Genomic DNA, 21,026 nt, shown 5'->3' on the forward strand with positions numbered 1-21,026 from the left:
AATACTCCAGTGAGAGCATAAACTGATATAACCAATTTGGAAAGGCATTTGGCAAGATCCAGTTTTTTAAAAAACTGTGCATGCTCCACAGATCAGCAATCCACTTTTTGGTACAGACCCTAGAAAAACACATACTTTCACAAAAAGACATTATTAGTTATAGGAAACATAAACTGTAAATAACTTAAATGTTCAATAGGTTATAGCTATAGATTTAGATATATTTCTCCTATAGATTTGTAATAAAAGTATAAATTCTGAACTATGACTATACCCAGCAAATCTATGATATTGTTGCTTCTGAGGAGAAAGAAGAAATCAAAGCAACTTCAGCTTTTTTGTTAGATTTCATATAAAAAAAAAAAAATGAAGCAACTATGCCACAAGCAGTCCACAACTGCTCATTCCAGCTACCGTTTGTTGGAACGTGGGTACTCTGCTGTATTTTCAAAGCAGAAAAAAAAAAAGCTTTATTATTTTTTTCCTCACAATGTGAGTTTTTTCTAATTCTATCAGATACTTCCCTTGATTCAATTAATGTTTTCATGCAAGCAAATGCAATTACATGGAAAGTGTAAAGTACATCATTATACCCAGTTAAAAGTCCTCCTAACTCCCCTCAATCCCATCCACTGCCTCAGAATGAATAACTATTAAAGGTCAATCATGATTTCTTCCAGATATTCTTGTATTTACATTCCTATCTATGCATATATTCAACTTTATGGTTTAGATTTTTACATTTATTTTCAATACAAATGAAAACAATTTTTGCTCTTAATATTCTATAGAATTCTTTTAATGATTTAACATTTTACTTTATTAATTGTTACTTGATTTTTTTTTTTTTTTTTTTTTTTTGAGATGGAGTCTTGCTCTGTCACCAGGCTGGAAAGCAGTGGCGTGATCTTAGCTCACTGCAATCTCTGCCTCCCAGATTCAAGTGATTCACCTACCTCAGCCTCCCGAGTAGCCAGGACTACAGGCACACGCCACCATGCCCAGTTAATTTTTTTTTTTTTTTTTGTATTTTAGTAGAGACGGGGTTTCACTATGTTGGCCAGGATGGTCCCAATCTCCTGACCGCATGATCCGCCCTCCTCGGCCTCTCAAAGTGCTGGGATTACAGGCGTGAGCCACCACACCCTGCATGAATTTTTTTATAAGTGTATATTCTTACAAATAGTGGAAAATTGATAAAATGTATAAGGCATTAATGTAATCTGACATTACCAAAAAGTAACATATCAAAAATGCAAATTAGTTTAATTATAAGATTTTGGATGTTTTTAATATTCATGTAATGTTCCTAAGAGTCTATAAAATATATGTACTGTATCATAATTTGTATAAGTATTTCCTTATTACAGAACACTTAGTTTGCATTTAATTTCATCCTGAAAAAAGTGCTACAATTAAGACTTTTATATAGTGTTCTTTTTGTATATGTACACCTATCTCCCTACAATAGATAAAAAGATTGTACTTCCAGTTGGAAGAGTGCTTTGAAAATTTTAATAGCTACTTCCAAATTACCTTCTAATGAGAGTAACTACTTAATGATGGATAGCATCAATCTTTAAATTTTTGCTAATTCACTCGAGGGGTGGAGATGAAGAGGCCATTCCACGTGGGAGGAGCAGCATGAAGGAAGCACAAACAGACAGAAATGAATGTGGTGTGCAGGAACATGATTCCACAGTGGGGAGTAAAAGAGAGAATAGGATAGGAATCAGATTCCAAAGGGAAGGTCCACACCACTTCATGGCTTATGACATTTGGTTCCACAGTTTAAATGCCATGGCAAAGAGCTTACTCTTCATGCAGGAGATGACAGAGAGCCCCAGAGGGCTTTAACAAGGAAAGTGCTCTTGTCCATTTATTAGCACAAAGATAGATTTAAACTGAGATACACCTAGAAGACAGACCAGTTAGAAGTCTGCAGGACTGGCCTGCAGGGAAGATGGAGCAAGCTTTGTCAGAGAACTAATGGTAGGCAGCAATGTGAATAAAGTCAAGAAATACGTGCTAAGACAAAAGCAAAACAAAACAGTAGGCTGTTTTTTCTTGTTGTTTTTTGGACAAAGACACTGACAAAATGTGTGAGATAAAGGAGAAGGAGTTTAGGACTGAGAACTACAGATGAATGGTGGTATAATTAAGATGGATAATACAGAAGAGATTAGCTTGACAGTATGATGAATTTAGTTCTGGACTCAGTGATTTAAAAGCATGCATCCAAAATTCAGATATGTACATGCATCAGAGTTAATGGTGGTGTTCAGGATAAGCACCGGGGTAGCTACCAGTATAGACAGTATTTAGAAAATGGTGACAAGTGATTAACACAGTTGTAGAGTAATAAGAGAAAAATGACTGATGTGAGTTCATTATATTCCAAACTTCAGAAAACTATATGAGAAAATATTAATAAGATCAAAGAAAGGAAAAAATCCTATAAGAATTTTATTATAATATGATGCATACCCTACCATCAGTATATAATTATTTTATAAGCCAGAATAAATCTCACTACTCACAGGTAGAAATAACCTGTAAGTAGGAAGCTATCTGAGAGATCTGGCCAGAAGGGACCATTCCTTTAAATACAGTTTTTTCTTGGTAAAACAAGAACATTACTAAACGCAAATTGAAGAAAAGATGAGAAAAATCACTCAAAATACCAACTCCTGAATATAACTCTAAGCACTGTGTAAACTTCCTTCCAGCCCAATTCTTTCTGTTCTAAAGTTATAATTTATTTAAATGCTGAATAACAATATTTATTATATCCTTTTATATACTATCACAAACCTATCAAAAATATCATGTCAAATGGTTTAAAATATTCTGTGAACTTGTTTCAAGTTAGTGTTCCTCAACCTGGCTATATGTTACAATTTTAGGGAAATTTTAAAAAATGCAAATTTCAGGGCCAACTTTATACTTATTAAGTAAAAATATCTGGGTGGGGTTGAGGTGTTAGTGTTTTCCTAAATCATTCCAAATGATTCAAATGTGCAACCAAATTTGAGAGTCACTGGTATCAGTAGCGAACATTTAAACTGTCCTTTAATTACAATTAAAATAGCACTTTAATAAATAAAATAGCACTTTATTTATTAAAGTGCTATTTTAATAATATTAAAATTTTTAATATTTAATTAAAATATTACAATATGAACATCTTAATGCATATTATATTCTTTTCTTATAATCAAGAACTCTTTATGTTAGGTTTGTAGAGTGGCATTACTAATTTACGAGATATGGGTTATTCAATGACCTTTGTGAATAATGCCAACTGACTTTTCAATGTGTTGTTTTGGTTTACATTCTCACCAGCAGTTATATAAGCAAGACGCATCACTTGGAGTCAAGAATGAAATGCAAAGACTGATTAACTTATTAGGGAACCATAAAACAATTCTCAAGGGTTGCTTTAACTCTGATTTTTAGGATTATTAGTAAGACTGAATGCTTATCCACATATTTGTTTATTCCTTAATTTTACGCATTGGAGCTCCTCTGCTGTTCATGTCCTTTGACCATGATGCTAGAGGGTCATTGTTTTTTCTTGTTGTTTTAATAATCTCTTTATATAATACCTCTAGTATATTAACTAAAAATATTTTCTCCATGGTTTGATTGTGACTTAATGTTTTGTTTTTCATATGCAGACATATAAAATGTTATATAGTCAATTATCTCCGTCTTTTCCTTTGTGGCTTATTTTACAGCTTCTAACTGTGAAAAGTTATTTCCCTGCCAGAGGTGGATTTAAATGTTACATTTAAATTTTTTCTAATTTTTTTCTAATGGTGTGACTTTTCATATTTACATTTCGATTGCATCTCTATCTTTCTCAACATAAAACACATAGTACATGTTAAAGAAAAAAATTATTTTCAACGTGTAAAAAAATCACATGTTGAAGAAAAGCATATTACACGTTGAAGAAAAAATTATCATTTGTAATTGTTTTCTATGGTTCAGAAAAAAAGCAGCACAGTTCCCTTGTTCATTACCTAATTTTTGATTCATCCTCCTACACCTTTCTCTCCAGAAAATTCTGGTACTACTCATCTGAAATTCCTTGATCAGCAGAATGTCAAAAGAATTCAGGTCAGCGTTTTTCTGGCTATGGGAAAAATTTTACCTTTAAATGTTTGATAAAGGAAATGTCTAAAAATAACCTAACCACTAGTGTTAAGACTGGCATTCATAACACAAGACAAGTGTCAATTTAATTTAGCTTCTTTCTCCTGTCCCTTCCTCCTCTTTCTTTATCCACTTATATTCTCAAGGTGCTTTGTCCACTGGTGGTTTCCATTTTGATTAGAAGTGCTACCACAGAAATATATTTTTTAAAACATAGCTTTCTAGAAAAAAAAGCCATAGGTTTCTGTAATAAACTGTAAGTTTTGTGAAATTCAAACATCATAATTATTTAAGGTGGTATGAAATATATATATGTAAAATACAGATAGAATTATGAAGTAAAAACAAACTTTACAAAAGGACCAATTTCAAAGTAAGTCCTCTCATGGAAACAAGAGGCTTTGGAAACGATGTATAAATAGAAAGAGCAGTGAATTTAAGCACCGTTCCCTTCCCCAAACTTAGTATGCAACACTTAAAAATACATCTTAAGAATACAGTAGTAGGCCTAAAAGAAATTCAATACACCCAGTTCTTGTTTTAATTTCACCCTCAGGGAAATATGATTCATGAGAAACGTAAGTTCAGAGCAGGGGGTCACAGAAATGCTTATACTTGCTACAAGCCAATAATAATACTCTTCTTCCATACATTAAAACCAGTAAAATAAAGGTCAAGATGACTAGGATCAATGTAAATGTTTAAAGAGAATAAATAACAATGTTGCAAGCTAATGGTTTTTAAAATTTATAAAATTATACATACATATTAATAAATTCCACAAGCAATGCTACTAATCAGTTATATAAGCATTACCTTTGTTTTACAGAAATATCTTCCTTAGGAAAAAATGTGCATTTTGATTACCCATGAGGAGAAATGTATCTATAAACAAAATAAGATTTCCTGTGCATTATTTGACAGCAATATCAATGTTCCAACCAGACACACAGAGACTCTCCAGAGAACAATTCCAATAAAGAAAAAGGAGAATATGTAAATGTAATCGGGGTAGAAAATAGAATGGGAGAGCCAAGGTAATAGTTCAAGAAAAAATTATCTTAAACCTGGGCCCCTATTTAATCAACTAACGAAATGGCAACTGATTAAACCATTGCTAAAATTATCGAGAACTACCTATGTTTATGTAACAAAAGGAGAAATATTCTTCTGTTTCCCTTCATTTTTCAATCTTCCTAAAAACACAACTTGGGATATCACAGCTTCTGGCCATTTGGCAAGTATCTTATTTAAGTAAGCACAACTCCAACCAACTCATTTAACTTGAATTAATGTTCTTGGTCTTTTATATTGCCACTTAAAGCTTTCAGGAAATAGTTCCTGGCTACACCTGCCACCTAATTTCACGAAATCAATATTTCACTAAAGCTAAGTCAGGAAATCTTAAGGTGCTGAATTCAATTATAAATGTTACTTCAGGAGTTGATAGTAGATAAAATGTAGCATTGACACTGAAAATCATTACAATTAAAGGGCTTTAGTTTTTTGGGGGTGTTGGGGGATTGTTTTCTAAGATACCAGTAACAATCAGTAAAGACAACATGATGTTAGGATAACAGTAACAGCTTTAACCTTGCTAGTGTCAACGTCCATTTATAAGTACAGAAACAACATTCTCTCTGACTATACCTGAAATAAATCTATTGTGATGATGAGAGACAGCGATCATCAACATAAAATGAAAACTACTAGTATGCGTTCAAACTTCATCCAAAGATGAAAACAACTATTTACTGAAATCCAGACAAGTTACTCTTTAAGTAGAACACAATAATTCACCATATCTCTGTCATATGTACCATATTATACTTAAAAGCAGTGGTAAGCCAAAGTTCCACATAGAAAAATTTTTGCAGACACATTAAAAACCAAAAAGCTTTTATACACAGCAAACACCTGATATTTGTTTCAAATGCTGTCTTTTCTCAGATAATTAATTACTAACCACCTGATTGCCTTCCACGCACATATCCTTAGAGTAAGTTTCTAGGATCCGATGTGGGGTATGTTTACTTCATTTTCAGCATAGAGAGTGAAGAAATGTCAGAACAAAGATAGAAAATCCAAAATTCTAAACCTGTTCATTTGATAATCTTAAAATTGTTCCTTTTATCACTTGGCTTTTCAAACTAAGTGTGAGGAAAACTCTGGAAATGTTCAAAATAAACATTATGCTAATACATTCCTACGTCTCTCATTTCCTCCTTGGTTTGTTCATGCCTCCTAACCATCATTTTCTTCTTCTTTTCAAAATCTTTTCTCTAGGGCTCCCACTTCAAGTCTAACGCTTGCCTGTGGCCTACAGTGATGGAAACACTGAGCTTTGGAATGGGCGAGACTCAGGCTCAGATAATAGATCTTTCCACTTATCACTGTGTGAAGTTAGGCAAGATACCTAGCTTCTCTCAGCACCAATTTCCTCATCTGTAAAATGAAGAAACAGCGCCCACTTCTCAATGTTATCATGAGGAATAAATGAGCTAAAAAAAATAGAAACTGCTTGGCTCAGTGCCTGACACTGATCAGTTACTACATAAATGTTAGTTTCCTGCCTTTTTGCCAAAATGACATTGAACAGACAGTTCTAATGATATTTACAGACACATACATCTGTTTTCTTTTCAGTTCTTTACCTGTATTCTACTCTTAGACCTAATAAACTTCTTCCATGTTCAACACTCAGCAAGCTTTTCATTACTCTAAAGGAAAATACTGAAATCATATTATATAAATAAATAACCAAGAAGAAGCACCACATTTCTAAGCAACATGTTCAAAATTGGAGAAACTCTAGTATATTTCTTGTAATAATTTAAAATGGATGAGCAGTTTAAGGCAAAGTAGAGGCAGTATTTATGCTGCAAATTCCTTAAAACTGCAACCCAATTTGATTCTTAGTAAAGCAGAATCAGAATAATGAAGTGCTTTCAGTGAAGATAAAACAGTCACTGGGAAAAATCAGCCTCAAGAATATTTATTAATGTCATCATGCTACTTCGTTTAGAAGGGTCCCAAGCAAAAGAGTGAACAAGGAGACTACAACTTCAGCAAGAAAGATCATGGAGATGCAGTCAATGTTCACAGGGGAAAAGGCTCTGGATATATACAAGAAAGGAAAATAAGACACTTCTATCTAGTATTACATAGGATTTTCACATTTAGATAAATTTGTGGTTATAATATGGCCACAGTTTACACAAACTGTAATTCAGACAGAGAAATTAGAAAGCACACCAGAGCCTCTCGAATTTTCACTTTCCAACAATTCACACTTTCTCACTTTCCATTCTAGTCTGCACTGTCACACTGACAAAACAGAAATAACATATGTGAGCGACACCAATCTGGGAATCACTCTCATAACCTTCTACCCAGTCATTCAAATCACACTGCCTGGCCTTCAGGTGTCCATTTGTCCTCTCATGCCCACTAAATGACAGGGGAATGAGTGACTCTTATGGGGTTCCATACGGGAAGACCCTCAATATCCATTTTCACCCAACGTCACTAGCTGGTACCTACCCGGAAGGAATGAACGGAACCACTCCAATGCAATCCCAGCCACTCCTGCTAGTTCAAGCATTCGGTTCAGCATCACCTCATGACCAACACGAAAGCAGCTGAGGCTCTAATATAATCATCATGGAAAGTTGTCCCAAATCCTTCATTGGAGGAAGATCCTTCATACACACCAACGCTGTCTCCAAGCCATGCCGGGGTCTGAAACCAGACTGGAAAATATTATATATGTGTATATATAGTAAAACTCCCACAAACCACTCTTCTACTTTGTCATATTTATTTACAGCTGCTTAACCAATCCTATATATATTGCCTTCTCAAGATGAAAATACGAACATTTAAGGAAAGATCCTTTCCATAGCAGAAGGTAAACTTAAAGCATATGAAGACCTGGTGCTGCCTGTTAAGGTAGTTGAGGTGATCCCAAATGGAAAATAGTTTGTCCTGAAGGGAAGAAAGAAAACACAAAATTGGTTTCCAAGGCTAATCTTCTAAACAGGGTGGACAGAATCCAGTATTCAAAAGAGAGTGAGAAAAAAAAAAAAAAAAAAGCCTTGACTCAGCAGATAGAATAGCAATGCCAGATTAACCCTTGAAGGTCTGTTTGATATTATCAAATGTCCCTTTACTCCTCCTGAATCCCACCACTTTCATAATCCTAACTACCATCACCTTGACAGCATTATCCGACTCCCTCCTGATCAAAGAGCTCTAGACTGATTGCACTTGCTTATAATGGAGCAGGGCCAGGAACCTTAGAAAGAACAACAACTTGAAATGGTAAGAATTTTTTTTTTAATGATCAATGGAGCTCCAACAGCTATCATACATAAAAAGCAAAAAGAATTCAAACCAACTAAAAGAATTTCAGTTTTCCTTCTCCTTAACGAATAGGTTTTTTAGAAACAAAGTAATAGACATTACATAGAGTATTTAAAGTTTAACCAGATAATTCACTGTTTTCTCCCCACCTTGGGTCCTTTATTATAAGATTGAGGACTATTTCCTTCCTGCTTGCCCCTTTCACCTAAACTAATATAATAGTGACAACTGAAACTTTTAGTCCTACTGCCAAATTTTACCAACTTCCTCTAGTTCCAGAATCAACTAAAACAAAATTAAGTGGGTTAAATCACTGCAGTATTATTTTCCATGTACTTATCCTAAATTATTTTTGAGTCAAACTGCTATCTATAAAAATGCTCATCATATATAATTGCATTTAAGGTTAATAGAATTCTGTCTTCTTATCTCCATTTAACTTGCTCTACTAGCCAGACTCATTCCATCCTTGTCAGTTATTTTCTATCTATATTAAAACAAAGAAAACTTGGAAATATCCATTTGGTGTACTGCCTCCCCTACCTACTTGGTATATATTTTGGTTCCTATGTCAATTATTCTGCTGATGTCAAATACCTAGAAATCTTTTAGATAGATTTGGACCTGAGATAGCAAACATAATACTCATTATGTTTTTCTGGACATCTTTACTAACTTTACTGTATATCATAAAGAATAATAAGTCTCTCACTGAGGATAATGCAAAGAATTGACTCACCTAGGCATAAAACTCAGAAAACATTATTTTGAAAGAGAGAGTTCACTTAGTTGCTTAGCAATATGATGTAGTTTTCTTCCTAAAATTTTAAATTCTCATGTTTGACATACTGACTTCTTGTTGCATAACCTGAAGTTCCAACCACAGTCAAGTACAAGAATCTTCTCAAACCATTCCTTATACAAATATTGGCTGCCTAAGTAATATATGTTCAGTCAAATAAACATTTGCTGTGATGGCCACTATGATCTAGGAATCATACAGGATGTGCAAACGAGTAAGGTATACCACCAGCTATCTTGGAATTCATAGTTTAGTTGAGAGGGTTATTTTAAAAAAGCGATAGTGATACACTAGAAATTCCCCCAAGGAATACAAAAGAAGAAACCATATTTCTTTGGGGAAAATTTCCCAGGAGCACTAACAATCTGTATCTTAAGTGATAAATGAGTATTAAGGTGGCAGTGATCCTAATAACCAACAGAGGCTAAAGCATTAATGTATGTATGTGCAATTAACAAGAATATCAGAAACCAGATTACTATTCATAATTAAAATATATTATATGCTATATTTAGTTTAATAGGCGGCAAGCTATTGCAGTATAATGGAAAAATCCTAGCATACAATGAATGTTCAATAAATATTAAACTGAGGATCTCAGACAGAAGCGCACAAATAATGACACAGATTTTCCAAAGAATTATTTCCTACATACATATGCACCTCCTAAGAGACAGCAAATTTGTTTTGTTCCCTCAAGTCTCTTCTCTAAATTTCCATTTTGTATATATGAAGCTTCATAATCACATTTCAAACAAAATTTGGATGACGGTGCAGACACAGGACTTTAAGACACATCCCTTTTCCCCCAAAACACACCCATCAGATAATGGGCAGAGACACTGTCGGGATACCACTGTTAACACTTATGAGTACAGAGGATGGGAAAGTAAAGGAAATTCTACATTGATATACATTCAGGAGAGTGAAGTGACCTAAGCAGCTAAAGAAATACACCACTGCCCCCACCAAAATACAACAACAACAACAACAACAACAACAAACCTGAGCACTAATATGTTAAATGAATTAGGATTTATTGTAAATGAACTGTCATTATACCAAACATGGCAAATTAGGAAATATCAATACGTATAATTTGCTAAATAAAGTTTTAATGTTACAGTAAAAAAAATGCCCTCTGAGTTACAAATAAGATCCAAATAAAGCATCTCAGTTAATAAAGGATAATTTACTTATAGGTAGAGTGTACATCAGGAAAATCCCAATCCCTGATATTGGAGTCCCAACATTAGTTTTTCTTTTTAATTTTATTTTTGAGACAAGGCCTCACTCTGTCACCTAGGCTGGAGTGCAGTGGCACAATCACAGCTCACTGCAGCCTCCATCTCCTGGGCTCAAGCCATTCTCTCACCTTAGTCTCCCGAGTAGCTAGAACCACAGGTATGCACATCACACGTGGTTGATTTCTTTTTATTTTGTACATAAGGGGTCTTGCTATATGTCCAAGGATAGTCTTAAACTCCTGGCCTCAAGTGATCCTCCTACCATGGCCTCCTAATGTGCTGAGACTACAGGCATGAGCCAGCACACCCGGACCCAACATTAGTCATTAATGTATATTAAAAACAACTCAGGCTCTGCTTCATTAAGTAACAGTTTTATATTTTGTCATGGAATCTGAATAAAGAACACTAACTAGACTCCCTTTTCTAACTACTGATGAAATTTAGGTAAAAAATTAATATTATATATTTTAATGTGTCTTATGGAAATATGAAGCATTTGGTACCAGTAGGCCAAAATACTACTGTAAAATATCTTAGAATATAAATTGGATTTCACTCTATCTTGATTAGCTTTCTCCAAATTTCTAACAATGGCAACAAACAGTGACATCTCATAAACTAAATATCTTACAACTGACAGAACATTTTTTCAAGTTTTTGCAAATTATTCTGTTTTTATAATAGCAGTTTGATGCAAGAACTATGATTTCCCCTGTTTTACTGGAAAGACAAGAAAAATAGTCTAGGTGACTTATCCAAGATAACACATTGCATTCAAAGCAGAAACAGCTAGAATTCAAATTTCCATTCATTCAATCTGAAAATATCACAAGTCCAGTATTAACAAGGACACCATGGGGAAGAGAAGGATCAATGAGACGTGAACTCTACCAATTAAGGAAACTGCAGTCCTATTACAGGAAAAATTGAGACAGTTTATTAGATACTGCAACAGAGGAACACACGCATTATGTTAAAATGAAATTGCAAGGATAAAGTAATGAATTGAAGCCAAAGGAGTGAAAGAATTCTTCACAAGGAGGTGGATTTGAATTAGGCCTTGAAGGTGGGGGTGGAGAGCAAAAATTGATGAAGGCCATTATAGGCTCAGCATTCTCACAGAGACTTAAAAATATAAGGAGTGTCTGTGCAAACTATACAGGTAATTTTTTTCAAATGAAAAAGTGATAATATATCTTTAATAGAAATCAAGCCCATACGTGGTGTTTAATGAAAAAGCAGATATGGCAGAGTCTGGTAGTTGTTCTCCAAGAAGAACCCTTCCCCACAGTTAAGATCCTCCACTTTTTATCTTGGAACATGCCTCCTCAAATAAAGATTTATTCTCTAGCCTCCCTTTCAGCTCAGTGCAAGTGTATGTCTGACCAATGGGACATGAGGAGAACTGTTTATTCAACTTTCAGAACATGTCTTTAAAGGGACTATGCAGGCCCTTTCTTCCAGCTGCACGCTATCTCAGACCACTGAGATAAGAACAAAATCCTAGAAACAGCAAAGAAACAAGATAGAAGGACCTAGCTTCCTTGATATCCTGGGGTAACACAGCTATCTCATAACTCATAGGACTACCCACCCTCAGACTCCAACATGCAAAGTGAACGTCTATTTGATTATGTCACTTAAATTTTGGGACTCCATGATACCCATGCAAACTTACACATCAGCTTATAGAACAGATTGTGCTATAAAGTGAATAGCTAATTTATTGGATCTCGATTCTCCAAACCTAAGAAAAACAATCTGAAAATATTTAAATTAACTGCAAAGAGTTTAATAAAATCAGCAGCATACACTTGTAACAGGCTATCAAATGCATGTTTTAATTTTAGTCTACATAGCAAGCCTAGACAATAGGAAGGTCAGGGATCAATATCACCATTTTATATGTGATGAATAAGACAACACATAATGAATTAATTACACAAAGTATTTGATAGCTATGAATTATATTGGATTTAGCTGCTTTTAATCAGTAAAATAATCATTACATATATTATATACTGCATTTGATACACTAAAGATCCATTCATGAAGAAAATTTAAATGTTACTAATGCCAGAAAAAATAATCAGTAAATGAAAACTTGATTTTCACTGTCATTTCACATTGCTTCACAATGTTTTCATTTACTGATTGGAGTTTTCAGACCACTATGTTTTACTGTGATTATATTTAAATATTTAATTGCTATCCATTTTAATTTTTACAGAGAACAGAAGGGAAATTCAATCAGAAAACATAAAATATAATGTAAGTAAAGAAACAGAGTAGGCTGTAAGTCCATGGGGAAAATCTGAAAAGAGAGTAGCTGTTGGACAAACCCTCTTAATCAAATTGTCTACAGACAAATCTACTGGCCCTTGCTTCACATATCCCATAGTTAAATGCATTCCAAACAAAAACTGAAAAATAATACTCAATTCAATGATTTCTTCCTGCGAGGTCTTCATTGGCTCACCATGCCTCACTGAACTCAATGGCTCTCTCCATCAACCCATGGTGGAAATATGAGGCAGTCACAGCCCCTTCCTTGTTCTTTTCAGTCTTCCTTTGGGTGAGGTCTTGGTGGCAACAGGAAGCCAATGAGACCAGAATCAAACATTTTAGATCACTTGAAGTATACAGTACAAACTGTCTTGCATCTCTAACTCTTGCCAACAGTTTTACAACTATTTACTCTTAGGTAGGTGCAAAAGAAATTGTGGTTTTTGCCATTCCTTTCAATAGCCAAACCCACTGAATAGCACCTGAGAACTATTTCAATAGTTCCATTTCAATAGTACCTAAGAACAGAACATTGATCCTTCTTTCTTTACACAGGGTTCAGCCTTCACTTACTTTTGAATATGCTTTTGTACATTCTTCTTAAATTTTGAAATAATAAGCCTCTTCTAAGTTTAAAAATGAGTCAGATATTCACTAACCCTATCGTTGTGGACAACTCACTCACTTTTTCTAAGCCTTAGTTTATTGATTTGTGAAACAAAGGTCTAAAAGTATATGATCTAAAATGTCCTTACCAGAAACAAAATATAATTATCAGATAAACCTCATTCATGTCTTAGTTTGCATCCTAATGCAGTAGGGGCTGTTTTGAATGATCTGTTTTGAAGAAGAAGTTTGCTCTCAGATCAATTCTCACAAGCTAAATTGGGATAGTAATAAACAACAGTAAATGGTCCATGTGGAAACTAGTCCTGGTCTTCTTTTTACCAAAGGACACAACTCCTTAGCTATTACAAATTATGTATCCCCCTATCCTCTTATCACAAAGGTACACTTTTAATAAAGACGAGAAATTGTTGGGGAAACTAGGTGGTTGAAAGTTGGGTATGGGGAAGACCGGATTTAAAACTTTAAATAACTATCTGCTCCAAGTTACTCAAAATGCTTCAGAGACTATTTCACAATCCCCCATCACCTTCTTATGAGAAAAGGAGAAAAGACTTTACCACTCTACCTGCTATAAAAAGTAATTTATAAAACTTTGGGAATTAAGTTATAATTGGATGACTTATTTTTGGTAATACAATAAAAAAAGAACAGAATTGAAAAATAATAAATAATTCTCATCTTAGCAATCAGGTTAAAATTTCGAAAAGTTAAAGAAAAACAGAGTAAGCCGTAAAAACTTTGGCAATTCCTACTAGTACTCCCTGTATTCTTGTTTAGCACTTTCCTTCTCGTAGTGGGGGAGAGTGGGAGAGGAGGCTTCAAAGTGAGCCTTGCTAATCTTAACATTTAAGAAATTGAGATCTGAGCTATTCTTTAAACCACCTCACTGACAACCACCTGTTCCAACAAATCTTAATTAATGCCAATTTTCTATTTCTGGCAAGCATCAGGTAATCTTCAATGAACGCAAATTAAGCTATAAACTGAATAATCATTGTATGAATTGCTGTATTTCATGCAGATATGCTAGAGAATAACTACATTATGAATTTAAGACAGCCACAGTGGCCTGCAACATGCTCTGCTTGGCAATTATGCGTATGTCTTTTGTAAAAAGAAAAAGAAAAGGGTGATGTTTTCACACTTCCCAGTGGGAGTGTAACAAATGGGTGATAGGACAGTGGTTGAGCAAGTGGTCATGATAAATATTCTGCTTATTCTCTGCTTAAGAACATTTCCTAAAGGATGCAGTCATGCTGCTTCGGAAACTATACTGGGGTATTCATTCAGGCTTCCTTTTCTTTGCCTAGACACGTATCTCAAAAGGAAAAATGATGTTAATAACTTAGCCTCCCTCTACCTCCACCCAAACATTGGATTATCTACATTTTGTTAGCAATTATGATTTGACTAGTAACAGTTAGTAAGAAACAAGAATTTCAATCTATAAGTCCAAGATCAACAATAAAACCTTGAGAGTATCATGAAGTCTTTAGTTCTCCCATTACCCACAGTATGTTTCCTGCTCTCAGGGCACCGTCTTCTAAAAACAAACAGTACAAAGTTACATTTAAAATATGTCATGCTGCTGTCCATAAGCCCAAATCTTTACCCAAAATGATCCTCCTCATGTTAGACAAGCAAAACAGTGTGAGGTTTTGCATCCTCCATATGTAAGTGGGTTGTGAAAATGTTTTTTGTTTTTTGTTTTTCATTCTTCAAAACTATTTACAACTAGGCTATAAACTGAAAGAGTTTCAACATACCTGTCTTTGACAAGCCAGACTTTCATTTTGGTGAGTAATCATATAGGACAGCAACAATCAGGCAGAAAAACTGCCAACAGCAATGGGAGAGTGTTCACTCAATAGAATCTTATAACCAATACTTTTTTAAATCACAGTTTCATTAGACTTAGGCTACAAATGTTTTAAAAGGTTAAGAACAATTGGCTTTAAGTCAGACATCAAATCCCAGGTTTATCATTTTCTAGCTTGACGAACTTTTTCAAATTACTCACCCTCATCTGCCTCTGATTCTTCACCGGTAAAACGGGGAATATAGTATCTACCCATCTCAAATCTTTTGTTTCAAGGTAATTTATGTGAGGTCCTTGGCATTAAGCTTAATATAAAGGATCAATAGATGTTAGGTATTATTTTTATTATCATGACCCTATTTATTAATGTGCTTGACATACTACATAAAACACAGCATTTCAGCACTATGCCAAGAAAATTAATGGTACAAAGGTATGAGTTCCTTACCTTTAAGAGCTTATATTTGTGTTGGAAAGACAACCTTTTTAACATGTTGGAATACAATATACATGAATAATTTAAGAGAGAATTTATAAATTCTCAACTTTAAAATCAAAAAATAACATTAAGTATGAGGCTTAAGACATCTTCACAGAGAAGAGGCTGAAAGACCTCATTAAATAACACAGAAAATGGTTTGAAATACTCAAAGGCAGAAATGGTATTTTATTCATCTATTAATCCCCACAACTTCTACAGTCTCAAGAACACAGCATGTGCTGAATAAATGTTAACAGAATGAACATATGCCTTAAAACTTCCAAAAAGTAATCAGGATCTTACACAGTAAACACTGAGTAGGCACTTACTAGGTATTTAATTAACTTAACGGTAATAGCTACATCTCCACAACTTTATCTTAATTTCTCTGAGGTCCTCTAATTTCTGTGATGTTCCTCTAATCTGACAACTAACCACTCTGCATATATATACCTAAGTACTAAGAACAGGCCCAGGAGATGCATACTAGCAGACTACAGAGAGTCCAGAGATCATACAGACATCTCACACTGCACCAGCACAGGCCATAATGTATTAAAAAAAGAAACTCAATAGAATAACGACCTGAGCTCCAGTCAACAATTATCAATTTCAATTTTGCTTAGGTGTGTGAGAACGCATAGGATAAACAGTCTTTTCATTGTCCTCAAAGAACTAGGGTTTATTTTTAGGAATTAAGTGCTATTGCTTTTAGAAAACCTGGCTCAACAAAAATAAAATTTTTATTTCTTCTGAAAACAAATCAACTATAAAAAGAAGTCTCCATGTGAGCATATCAACTGTTTTGCATTTGAATTATATTGTCAAGTCCAAAACAATGAAGCAAAACTAAAATCATTTTGGCGAGTGGCAATTAAGGGCACAAGCAATAAAATAAGAGATGAAGAGCACCACTTAGAAAAAATAATTAAATAAAATCATCCCAGTTAAATGCCTATTCCTCCTCAAAGATTTTCACCTGCATAAGATACTTGAAAGACTCACACACAATGTAATTTTACATCCATTTTGGGTCCTATTTCTGCACTGAAATATTTATAGAGTGTTCAGTGTTTCTGGAGTAAATTATACCTAGATCTTGATAAAGCTGAAATCACTGAAATTACCTTTTTTTGCTCAATTATATGGAAGAATGGAGAAAAAAAGTTTGACAGCATAAAAAGATATATTAAGAAATGGCCATTTCATAGCTATAATTGCATAGCTTAGTGGTTACTGATGCCCTGAGGCATCAATATATACGCAGTCACCACAGCTATTTTTACCAAAGGCTTCAAATAAAATGCAAGTAAGTTTATGTTATGTGAATATACACGTTATACTTGTTTTGTTTTATTTTGTTTTGTTCGAGACAGAGTCTCGCTCTGTCGTCCAGGCTGGAGTGCAGTGGCATGATCTTGGCTCACTGCAACCTCCACCTCCCAGGTTCAAGCAATTCTCCTGCCTCAGCCTCCCAAGTAGGTGGGATTACAGGTGCAGGTCACCACTTCAGGCTAATTGTTGTATTTTTAGTAGAGATGGGTTTCACCATGTTGGCCAGGCTGGTCTTGAATGCCTGACCTTAGGCAATACGCCCACCCTGGCCTCCCGAAGTACAGGGATACAGGCGTGAGCCACTGCACCCAGTCAATATTTGAATATAAAACTTCTTAATTTTATTGGTTTTTATGTTAGGAATAACATGAAAACACATATGAGTAGTAGGCAAAAATGGAAGCATGGTACTGTGTTAAGCATATTGTTATAAATAACTTCCAAAATGAAATACAAAAAAATTCTAGAAATATTATTATGTTATACTACGAATTCTAAAAATCTCCCAAATTCTGAATCACGGTTATGGACTGAATGTCTTTGTACTTTCAAAATTCATACGTTGAAACTGTAACGCTCAGTTGTTATCTGCATTTGAAGATGGGCCCTAGAACGAAGTGATTAAGGATAAATGAGGTCCTAAGGATGGAGCCCTGATCCAACAGGATTGGTGTCCTTATAAGAAGAAACAGTAGACAGCTTGCTGTGTCTCTGTGCAGACATATGGAAGAAAGGCCGATGTGATGACACGCAAGAAGGCAGCCAGCTATAAGCCAGGAAGAAAGTCTTTACCAGAAACGGAAACTGCCAGCCTTAATCTGGGCTTTCCGCCTTCCAGAACTGTGAGAAAATAAATTTCTGTTATTTAAGCCATCCACTCTATGGTATTTTGTTATGGCAGCTTAAGCTGACTAAGACAATCACGACTAAGTCTGAGAGGACTTAATAGTGATTAAGAGTCATCTTCCAAACTCAGTGCATTACTGAGGCATTCTGTATAAAAAGTATTTCCTTCCCATTCAGCAATCCAATCTTACATCAACGATGGGATAACTACCAGAAATGTGAGTGCCTGTGCATGCACGTGCGTGCACACACACACACACACACAGGCACACGTGACAGTCTTTGACTTTCTTGTGGGGCTCGACTTCAACTTTTCAAATCATGAAAAAAGTAACAGGAGATATTTCACAATGAACCACAAATACTCAACTATGGCTGCAATATCAGATGTTTGACTATAAAGGCTTTACAGTTACCCAAGCCCAAGTCGATTATGATTGTGCTGAAAACTTGAAACGTGATCTTGCTGGGTAGCATTTCACATAACGATTTTCTACTCAGAAAATGCTGCCACAGTAATATATAATCTTATCCTCCTCAAGAATTACTTTATTTTGTCCCTACATTTAAAAAGTTTAAGTTAAAAGAAGCTTAACTTATTAGCTATTACAGAGTTATTTTAAACAATTAGTGATATTCATGTGCAGACTATGACTTCTTAATCAAGTTACACCATTTAACTCAAAACTAATTAAATATGTACAGAAAATATACAATGCCCCAAAACATTTTAAGTGACATATTTTGGGTAAAACCAAATGTATACAAAATTGAAATTGGCCAGATTAGAAATTCAAAATTTTATCTAAATGTAAGGTGTAATGTAGGCTTTACCATTCACACATAAGCTCTATAGTATCAGAATATTATATAATAGATTTATCCAGATACCATCTAACTAGAAAAAAGTACCATATTCAATTTAATCAAACAATCATCAAACATACAAAAGACTATAGCTTTTGACTAATCACTTTAAGTGATTAATATGTGTGATACAGTCTCTTGAATTTAGGGATACCTCATGTTTTGTGTGTTTAACTTTATTATGCTTCACAGATACTGCATTTTTTACAAATTGCAAGTCTGAGGCAACCCTGCATCAAGCAAGTCTACTGGTGCCATTTTTCCAACAGCATTTGCTCATTTCCTGTCTGTGTCACAGTTTGGTAATTCACACAATATTTGCAACTTTGTCATTATTATTATATCTGTTATGGTGTTCTGTAATCAGTTATCTCTGATGTTACTACTGTAATTGTTTGAAGTGTCATGAACAGTGCCCATATAAAATGGCAAACTTGGTCAAAATTATATGAAGGCTAGGAGAGGTGAGGAAGCTGCAGAAGAAAAGTTAGAAGCTAGCAAAGTTTGGTTCATGAGGCTTAAGGAAAAAGGCCATCTCTATAATATAGAAGTGCAAAGTGAAGCAGCAATTACTAATGTAGAAGCCCCAGCAAGTTGTCCAAAATATCTAGCTAAGATCATTGACAAAGGTGGCTATATGAACTAGATTTTCTATGTAGACAAAACAGCCTACATTCATTACTGAAAGAAAATGCCATCTAGGACTTTCATAGGTAGAGAGGTGAAGTCAAGGTTTGCTTTCAATGCTTAAAAAAACAGGCTTGCTCTCCTGTTTGGGGCTAATGTCACTGATGACTTTATGTTGAAGCCAATGACCATTTAGCATTTTGGAAATCCCAGAGCACTTAAACATTATGTTACATCTGCTATACCTGTACTCTATAAATGGAAAAACAAAGCATGCATGACACCACATCTGTTTACAAAATGGTTTGCTGAATATTTTAAGCTGTTAAGACTTACTGCTCAGAAAAAAAAAAAAAAAAGATTCCTTTCAAAATACTACTGTTTACTGACAATGCATCTAGTCACCCAAGAGATGAGGGAAATGTACAAAGAGACTAACGTTGCTTTCATACCTGCTAAGACAACATCTATTCTGCAGTCCATAAATCAAGGAATAATTTTGATTTTCAAGTCTTCTTATTTAAGAAATATATTTCTGGCCAGGCGCAGTGGCTCAAGCCTGTAATCCCAGCACTTTGGGAGGCCGAGACCAGTGGATCACGAGGTCAGCAGATCGAGACCATCCTGGCTAACATGGTGAAACCCCGTCTCTACTAAAAAATACAAAAAACTAGCCGGGTGTGGTGGTGGGCGCCTGTAGTCCCAGCTACTTGGGAGGCTGAGGCAGGAGAATGGCATAAACCCGGGAGGCGGAGCTTGCAGTGAGCTGAGATCTGGCCATTAAACTCCAGCCTGGGCGACAGAGTGAGACTCCGTCTCAAAAAAAAAAAATATATATATATATATATATACACACACACACACACACATAAAATATATATATATATCCTAAGGCTATCACAGCCATAGATGGCAGTTCCTCTGATGAATCTGAGCAAAGTGAATTAAAAATCTTCAGAAAAGAGTTCACCCTTCTAGATGCCATTGAGAACATTCATGATTCACGGGAGGTGGTCACAATAGCAACATTAACAAGAGTATGGAAGAAGTGGATTCTGATCCACTTCAACACTTCAGTGCAGGAAGTAACTGCAGATGTGGTAGAAATGACAAGAGAACTAGAATTTGAAGTGGAGCCCAAAGTTGTGACTGAATTGTTTCAATCTCATGATAAAACTTTCACAGGTCAGGAGGTGCTTCTTATAGGTGTGTAATGAAGATAATTTCTTGAGATAAAATCTACTTCTGGTGAAGATACTGTGAACATTGTTGAAATACAAATAAATGATTTAGAATATTACACTAACTTAGCTGATAAAAAGCAACAGCACGGTTTGAGAGGGCTGACTCCAGCTTTAAAATAAGTTCTACTATGGGTAAAATATTGTCAAATAGCATCGCATACCACAGAAATATTTCAAGAAAGGAAGTGTCAATCAATACAGAATACTTCACTGTTGTCTTACTTTAAGCAATTGCCACAGCCATTCCATCCTTCAGCAACCACTATTCTGATCAGTCGGCAGCCATCAACATCAAGACAAGACTCTCTCTACC

At 34.9% G+C, this 21,026-nt stretch overlaps 1 protein-coding gene across 1 annotated transcript in view; it reads right to left on the bottom strand.

Moving 5' to 3' along the window:
* Positions 1 to 21,026, bottom strand: part of ASXL3 (ASXL transcriptional regulator 3) — a 171,945-nt gene that overhangs the window by 115,345 nt on the left and 35,574 nt on the right. Inside the window, 1 exon segment of the mRNA XM_033178027.1 lies at positions 18,263 to 18,265. Coding sequence (XP_033033918.1) covers positions 18,263 to 18,265 — 3 coding nt within the window.

The sequence above is a fragment of the Trachypithecus francoisi genome, unplaced genomic scaffold (genome assembly GCF_009764315.1).
Source record: "Trachypithecus francoisi isolate TF-2019V2 unplaced genomic scaffold, Tfra_2.0 Lachesis_group19, whole genome shotgun sequence".
Lineage (NCBI taxonomy): Eukaryota > Metazoa > Chordata > Mammalia > Primates > Cercopithecidae > Trachypithecus > Trachypithecus francoisi.